The sequence below is a fragment of the Pseudocercospora fijiensis genome (assembly GCF_000340215.1).
Source record: "Pseudocercospora fijiensis CIRAD86 unplaced genomic scaffold MYCFIscaffold_4, whole genome shotgun sequence".
In the NCBI taxonomy this organism is placed as follows: domain Eukaryota; kingdom Fungi; phylum Ascomycota; class Dothideomycetes; order Mycosphaerellales; family Mycosphaerellaceae; genus Pseudocercospora; species Pseudocercospora fijiensis.
Window position 1 is genome coordinate 3,733,315 of NW_006921535.1, and position 8,202 is coordinate 3,741,516.

Below are 8,202 nucleotides of genomic sequence, written 5' to 3' on the forward strand. Positions count from 1 at the left end.
AGCGTAGATAGGTCGAGGGGTTAGAGGTCTAGAAGCCGTAAAGTATAGGTAGAGATTAGGTTTAGCTATACGCCGTAGTCGATAAGAGACCGAAGCGGTTTTAAAGCGCCGTCGATATAGATATTTACGTAAATACGTCTCTATTATTCTTTTAACTTTAGCCCTAGCTATAGCTTAGATAAGTTAGTAATAAGGATATCGCCCTAGTTGCTATTATCTATAGCTAGGGCGGCTATTTTTCCGAGCCCTTTTTATTAGCGGAGGGGTTATCCTTTTCCCGCTTTAGATACTCCTTTTTACTTTATCCTAAGGAGTCGTCGCTTTTCTTATCCTTTTAGTAGCGGTTATTTCGGGACCTAGAATCGCCTTAGTAGTCTTTCGACCCCTTATTAGTATCGCTCTAGTCCTAGCCCTTAGTTATAGCGGGCTTAGACGAGTTTCTATTAGTCTAAGTCTTAATAAGGTAGAGCCGGTTAGCTTTAGCCTCGAGCTCGTCTAGGTTCTAGTATTAGGATAGGAAGTCGGACTCTACTATCTTATTAGTAATATAGTCGGGGAGCTTAGTAAAATATAAGCTAATAGTTCCTATATTAGTATAGTTAATATCGTAGAACGTTTTAACGTACGTAGACCGTCTTCTTAGATCTTTATATATCTAAAGAATTTCCCGATTAACTAGCCTTACTTAAAGAATACGTTATAGTAGGCTTTAGTAAGCTTACTACGTCGCGCAGAGCCGGGTTTAATAGTTTCCTTAATAAGGTCCCTTAGTTCCTGCTATATAAGCAATTCGGTATCGGTTTAGCGGCTAACTATATTCGCTAGCGACTTTTCTTCGATACCTTAGATTGCCTAGCGGATACGGCAATTACTATCTTATAGCGTATTTGCTATTTGCTACCAATTATTAATATTAGTATACTAGATATCGTAGTCTTCCTAACGCTTAGTCTTTAGGATCGGGAGTTTTAGTTATAGTAGATCTCGAAGGGAGTTATAGTCCTACTTTAGTACGATCTCGTCGTCGGCTTAGTCCTCTAATAAGGATAAGTTAGCGCGCTTATATTTCCCGTAACATTATTTAAAGATATTAACTAGGGCTTAGAAGCGCTTAAGGCATTTCTTAAGTTCTTCTTCGCCGAGGGTAGCTATATTAATCTCGTTAAGGCTTCTAATTTCTTCCTAAAGCCTAGCTATCTAGTTAATTAGTTAAGGAGTAGCCTCCTCTTAGATAGTATCGGTTACAGCTAATAGATTTTAAGTACCGGAATTAGTACGGAACGTCGATAGAGCGTCCTTAAATTAGTCCCTATTACCGTCTTCTTCTTCTAGGGAGCCTAGAAGTTTAGAGGGTATAACTAGCTTCGAGGTATCTTCTATAGTCGTTTCGGTAGGGCTTCGCGTTATAGCGGTAGATAAAACACTAGGCTAAGATATATCTTAGGAGCCTATAAGAGTATATCTAAAGCTATCCTCTAGAATAAAGCTAATACCCTCCCTCCCCTACTCTCTATACCTAGGATATAGTAGGGCTCTTAGTAGGGAAGAGAGATACTCTCCCTATATAATAGTATATAAGGAAAAAGTATAGAGAAATAGAGGATAGGATTAGAGGCTCTAGGAGATAGAACCTAAAAAGAAGAGCTACTACCTAAGAATAGATTACTAAGTTAGTTAGCTAAGAGATAGGGATATAGGGGAGAGTAGCCCTACTCTACTTAGGAAGGATATAGTAGAGTAGTAATACTTAGGTAGAAAGATAGGAAAAGGAGAGGATAAGAAGAGAGGCCCTATAATAGGATTAGAGTAGACTAGTAGCCTAGTAGATAGGGTACTAGAAGAGAGGAATCTATCTCTACTTAGAATAGCTAAGACTAGTTACCTTAATATCTATATAAATTAGGATAGAGTATATTAGCCTAAGACAATACCTTATAAAGAGGAGAGTCCTAGGGATTATCCTAGAAGACTAGTACGGCTAGAGAACCTAGTTACTAAAATATATTAGTAATATTACTATCTTCAACCTCTTAAGAAAGGATAGGTAGGAGATATAGAGAAAGATAGGAATAAGTAACTAGAATACTTTTACTGCTGTAAAGAAAGGACTATTAGTAATAGTAATGTAGCTAATATAGGAAGGGATACTTAACTAGTTCTTACTAGCAAAGGAGGAGATACTAATAAGGCATTAAGATAAAGAGAGGGGAGCTAAGGAGGGGGCTAAGGAGGGAGAAGGCTAAGGCCTACCTAGTAAGAGGAGCAGGTTAGAGTAACTAATATTATATAAAGTAATATAAGTAGGAACTAGGGTCTATAGTAAATAGAACTTAGAGAAAGAGGAGTTATTATACTACTAGCTTTTCTCCTTAGATATATAGAGTAAGGCTACTAATCCTAGTTAGGAGTAGACTAGTAGTAGGGGACTTTTTAATATATATTTTACTTAGACGCGTTATTATTAAAGATTGTTACTAGTAATAATAGGTAAATATATTCGCTAAACGCGCCTTCGAGATCTACGAAGAAGATACTACTAAGTCGATAGTAGCGGAAGGCAAAGACGTCGTAGTAATTACTACGCTATATACGCCTATCTATAACTTAGTATATATAAAACGCTCTATAACGCGTACGAGTTAGTCTTCTAACTTAAGCGCTTATACGATAATAAAGGTCTTAGTAGGACTAGCGAGAAGCGTAGGATTATAATCTCGAAGATACTAATAGTCTTCTATAAAAGCGGCGATAATAGTAGAAAGGGCTTTACTAACCTTATCTCTACTTACTTTAAGAATTAATAACACGTATCTAGATAATATTCTCGTACTAGTAAAGGCGCTACTAAAGCTATTATAAGCGCTATTACTAAGCGAAGTTATATCGAGCTATTACCTTCTAAAACCGATAGCCCTATTACTAAAGAAATAAAAGGTTAAGAATATAGATACTATAAGTAAAAAGTAGTCGAAGAAATAGATAGAAAAATAGATAGGGTAAGAATATATATCCGAGCGAATACTAGCGGCGCTAGCTTAGCTAAATTTTAGTAAAGAAGCGCCGTTAGTAGTTCTAGGTAGTATTAAGTCTCGACGCGTTATCGTCGCGTTTTCCTTTAAATTCCGCTATTATATAGGTCGCGTAGGTTATAGAGGTAACTAATAGCTTCTATATATCTCTACTAATACTACTAGTCTTAAATAGATAGTAGTATATACCTCTAAGCGTAATATAGATCTATAATAGTATACCTTATATACTACCGCCCTCTAATATATATTAACGCTATTAAAATACCTATAGTTACTAACTATATCTCGAATTTTACTATATCGCTATTTTACTAGTAGACTTTAGCTTTGTTTTTAGTAATATAATTAGTATCTATTAGTAGAGATATAATATCGTTAGAATCTATTAAAATAGTACAAAATCTATTAGATTATAACTATACGACCTCTCGCTACTAGTATCGATACCTAGTATACTAGCGGAAATCGTACTACTACTACTACTACTACTACTACTACTACTACTACTACTACTACTACTACTACTACTACTACTACTACTACTACTACTACTACTACTACTACTACTACTACTACTACTACTACTACTACTAGTCGACTACTAGTCGACCTAGTAACTGCGACGCGCTATAATACGGAAATTGCGTTTTCTGTAGTTACGTACACCACGGAGCGGATACTAAGATCTTACCGACTCCGAAACGTAGGGCGCGGTCCACTCCGCTGGAAATCAACGCACGGCCCCTAGTAAGGTGTTATAAACAGGCCCCACGACGCGACGAACAAGACCCATCTCAGACGCCGAGAAGGAACGTGGAAGGCCGGGGTGTGCGTGCATTCCACAAGGTGAGAGGCGGTGTTTGTGATAGATCATCGAGGGCCAGCTTTGACACTTTTTTGAGAAGCGTCGTTTGGTCCCGATGCTCTAGAGACTTGCCGACTACTCACGCATCATGAGTCACAGGTTGGCAACGTTCTACTATCATGTAGAGAGTGTATCTCAATGAAGTCTGGTATCGACAAGTCGACGCCTAACAGGTCACCAGGTTGCCTGGTATCGGACCGCACAGCGAGGCGGCGCCGTCACTTGATCCGTACAAGGCATGTTGTCCAAGGAATGGAAACCTCGAGCATGGCAGCGGTACGCGGGTGAAGAACAGGGCTCTTATCTTTGACTTTGCTGCAAGCAGTGCCTTGCCTCACTGATGATCTGCTTACTGCAGGAACTCTGTGAAGTCTGATGTTGTCGGCGCAATCCAAAGCACACAGTCGAGTGCCATTGACCGGCTTGCTTCGTTAGCGACGGCCATGGAATGCCGCGGGAGTCAATTGGACATTGTGACACTGCTGACGTGAATCTCGTCCAGCATAACGCTTGTCGGGCGAAAAGCCTTTTTTTCAATATACCTTGAATCTTGTTATTACAGCAGGCCGATGGGGCCAAGCCTGTAACTTCATCTGAGCGACTTCTCTCGTATTACACCTGGACGTCGTATGGAAAGTTTGGGTACTTTGTACCGTGCGTAGCGCTGCCGCAGTGCCGCTGCGGCAGAAGCGAAGCAATCCGCTTCGCATAGCGGGCATGCAGGTTGCTCTCCCAGCATCGCATGCCTTAGAAATAGGTGGTCGTGCTGCTGCTGGTTGCCGTCGCCGCTCGTGCATGTTATAGGGGTTGAGATGTAATCTGTGTCTGCACCGATCCCTTTGCTTTCACTTTAGGGTTATAGGTAGGGATGTTAGAATACAGCTTTCTATAAATGCAGGCTCTATACACTGTATAATACACTAGTGGACACCTGTGTACATATGTCGGCCCTACTTAGATACTAGGATATCTAAGGATTATCGAGTAGCCTAGCTAGCTATAGGTAGGATATTAGCGTATCCGATAACTCCTCCTTATATATATATACTAGCTAAATTTTCCGCCCCTATATATATAGTATATTATAGAGCGTATACCTATATATATATATATATATAGCTCTATAACTAGTTATAGAGTAGTATTAGTAATAGGATAGAGCTACCCTAGGTCCCTAGATAGTAGCCGCTAGCTTTTATATATAAGCTAGGAATATAGGTTTATACTCTCTTTAAGATCCGGACTATTTATACTATATAATAGACTAGTATATACTAGTATATATATATATATATCGGCTATATCCGGATACTAGGATATCTAAGTAATATTAAGTAGCTTAGCGAATTATAGGTAGGATATTAGTATATCTAATAACTCTACCTTATATAGATATAACGAGCTTACCTAAAACTTAAAAGACTTATATATATAGTATACTATAGAGCGTATATACTATCTATAAATTAGTAGACTCTATTACTAGTATAAGCTAGACTAGGAAGTAGTTCCTTACTAGAGTCCCTACTTCCCTAAGTCCTAGCTACCTATAAGAAGGGTTATATTAGCAGGTAGATAGGGTAGTAGTGAATTAGTATAGTATTCGATAGAGATCTAAGAGGAGAGGGAGGAAGGCAGGCTAGTTAGCCTAACGCTAAGCGCTAAGCCCTGCCTAAGGCATTAGGACCCTAGCTTTACTCGGCCTAGTTACATGCTAATTACGTATAGCCTCTAATATACGCTTCCCTTCTAAAGGCCGCGCCCTCGTAGCCTGTCTATATTCTAATCTAATCTCTGCTACCGCTAACTCGGTAGATTAACTAAGCTGTTTAGCCGCGCTAAATTAACGCTTAACTACCTAATTATGTAACTATATTAAACCTTACCTTCTAGTACAATGTCTAACTCTAACTGCGCTATCCTTATATATAATAAAGTAATATATAACTACTAGAATTAAGGACTATCGACTAATTATAATACGAGCGCACCTTCCCTACTATAATAGGTAGGTATACGGGGTATTGTAGCACTGCCCCCGTTCTAAGTAATGTCGTACCGAGTTCTCTACGTCTACTCTTAAAAGACCTAGAAATGTCCGCTTCCGAGGGTTGTTCTTATTATTACGAGGGATTGTTCTTATTATTACGAGGGCTATTATTTACTATCGTAGTTTCGCTAGCCCTAATTAGCTAGGTTTAGTAGCCTTTAAGTGTCAATCTTATCTTATCTTTTTAAAAAACACGGTTCTTCCGGTTTCTATAGGTAAAGGCTATTATAAGTATAGTAGTTAAGGTTCGCCTCGCTTAAAGGATTAGAAAGATCGAGGAGTAACTTATTGTCCGCAAGATCGACCCCGGCTAACTTAGCTCTATAGTTTTGCCCTTAGTTAGCTAGTCTATTAGTCGCTTAATCTTTTAAGCGGCTTAAAGTTTTAATTAAAGTTTTGATTAAACCTTTAATACAGCTATTCTTTTAACTTAATTAGTATAGCGCGCTTCCGGCCTTAGGCTGTAGTATAAGTAAGGTTGTTTTCGCAAGTATAGTAGTAATAGCAGGTAATGTTAATAATAGCGGCGCTAGTCGTCTTAGCGCTAACTTTACCTTCTTCTAATTTCCTTCTTTAACTAATGTAAGAAGGGTATATTAGCAGGTAGATAGGGTAGTAGTAGGTATAGGTAGTATTCGATAAGGAGCTAGGAGGAGAGGGAGGAAGGTAGGCAAGTTGGCCTATTGCTAAGCGCTAAGCCCTACCTAAGGCACTAAGACCCTAGCTTTACTTAGCCTAGTTATATACTAATTACATATAGCCTCTTTAGCCCTAATATACGCTTCCCTTCTAAAGGCCGCGCCCTCGTAGCCTGTCTATATTCTACGACCTCTATTACCGCTAACTTAGCAAGTCTAATAAGCTACTTAGCCCGCGCTAAATTAAACACTTAACTACCAAATTATATAACTATGTTAAACCTTACCTCTAAATAATATAATATACAACTCTAACTGCGCTATCTCTATATATAATAAACTATAAAGTAATATATATCTATAAGAATTAAAGGCCTTCGACTAATTATAATACGAGCGCGTCTTCCCTGCTATAATAGGTAGACATACGAGGTATTATAGCACTGCCTCCGTTCTAAGTAATATTATATTGAGTTCTTTACGTCTACTCTTAAAAGACCTAGCAATGTCCGCTTCCGAGGGTTTATCCGCTTCCTATTATAGTAGCTGCCTAGAAAGCACCGATAAGTCCTATAAGCTAGCCGCTATGCTATAAAGTAATGTCGGATTTGAGTTGCCTTAGCAGTAGGGGCCCCTAGCGAAGCAGGTCGCCTAGTTAGCCTAGGTCGCCTAGGTCGCCTAGGTCGCCTAGGTCGCCTAGGTCGCCTAGTTAGCCGCCTATTTAGCCGTATAACGTAATATCTTAGGGACTCCCGCAGAGGCCGTATATAGTAGAACAATACGTTATATATTAATATACGAACGATAGGACTGCACTAAACTACGCGTATATATATACGGACGATAGCAAGTAAGATATATAGAGTCGTAGGACAGATCCGAGTAGTAGGAAGGAACTAGAAGATAGGGAAGAGCTAGGAGAAATATGTTTGCTTAAAAGCGATTAAACGAGTTCGTATACGCGCGCCGCGCAAGTTAGCTAGGAGATAAAGGCGCTACGAGATAGCGGATAAGCGGGATACGCGCGCGCGCACTTAGCGCGCAAGGAAGGACCTAAAAGTAGAGGTTTGCTAAGAAGCTAGCAAGTAGGATATACGTACTTACGCTTACGCGTCGGACGCGCTAGACGGCCGTAGGGCGGAATACTAAGGAAGGGGCTCTCCCTCTAAGGTACCCTTCTTCCTTTCTTCGCAGTTTGTCTTATACAGATAGTAGCTATATTAATTTAGTGCTCCCTTTAGTTTAGTTTAAAGTTTCGTATATATTTTTACTACTTAGCTACCGACCCTTATATTACGAACTGCCTTAAAAAACGCCTCTATTAAGATAGACACGCCCGACGAATGGATTTAAAATATAAGACCTAACGAAGTACCCGATTTTTTAAGCTTAGTATAGAATGAAATCCCCGCTACGCGCGAATAGCTAGACTACGCCTACGCTACCGACCCGGAACTGCTCGCTAACCTACTTAAGGCTTATAAAGATGCTACTCGTTTCCTCTCGGTCTCCCGTACTAGCCTTAGTACGGCTCTTAGCGACGCGAATGCTTCTATCGCGGAAAAAGAAGACGAGGTAGGCCGCCTCTAGTCGTAGCTCGCCTCTACTCGCCTAGGC

General features: G+C 39.7%; 1 protein-coding gene across 1 annotated transcript; it reads right to left on the bottom strand.

Annotated features, from left to right (window-relative positions):
• Positions 1 to 3,688: 3,688 nt before the first annotated feature.
• Positions 3,689 to 4,838, bottom strand: MYCFIDRAFT_174805 (uncharacterized protein; the record flags this gene model as incomplete). The annotated part of the gene is made up of 9 exons (XM_007928412.1): positions 3,689 to 3,711; positions 3,752 to 3,776; positions 3,805 to 3,955; positions 3,981 to 4,042; positions 4,076 to 4,212; positions 4,236 to 4,269; positions 4,300 to 4,478; positions 4,516 to 4,734; positions 4,829 to 4,838. The coding sequence occupies 9 exons, from the start codon at positions 4,836 to 4,838 to the stop codon at positions 3,689 to 3,691; spliced, it is 840 nt and encodes a 279-aa protein (XP_007926603.1).
• Positions 4,839 to 8,202: the final 3,364 nt, after the last annotated feature.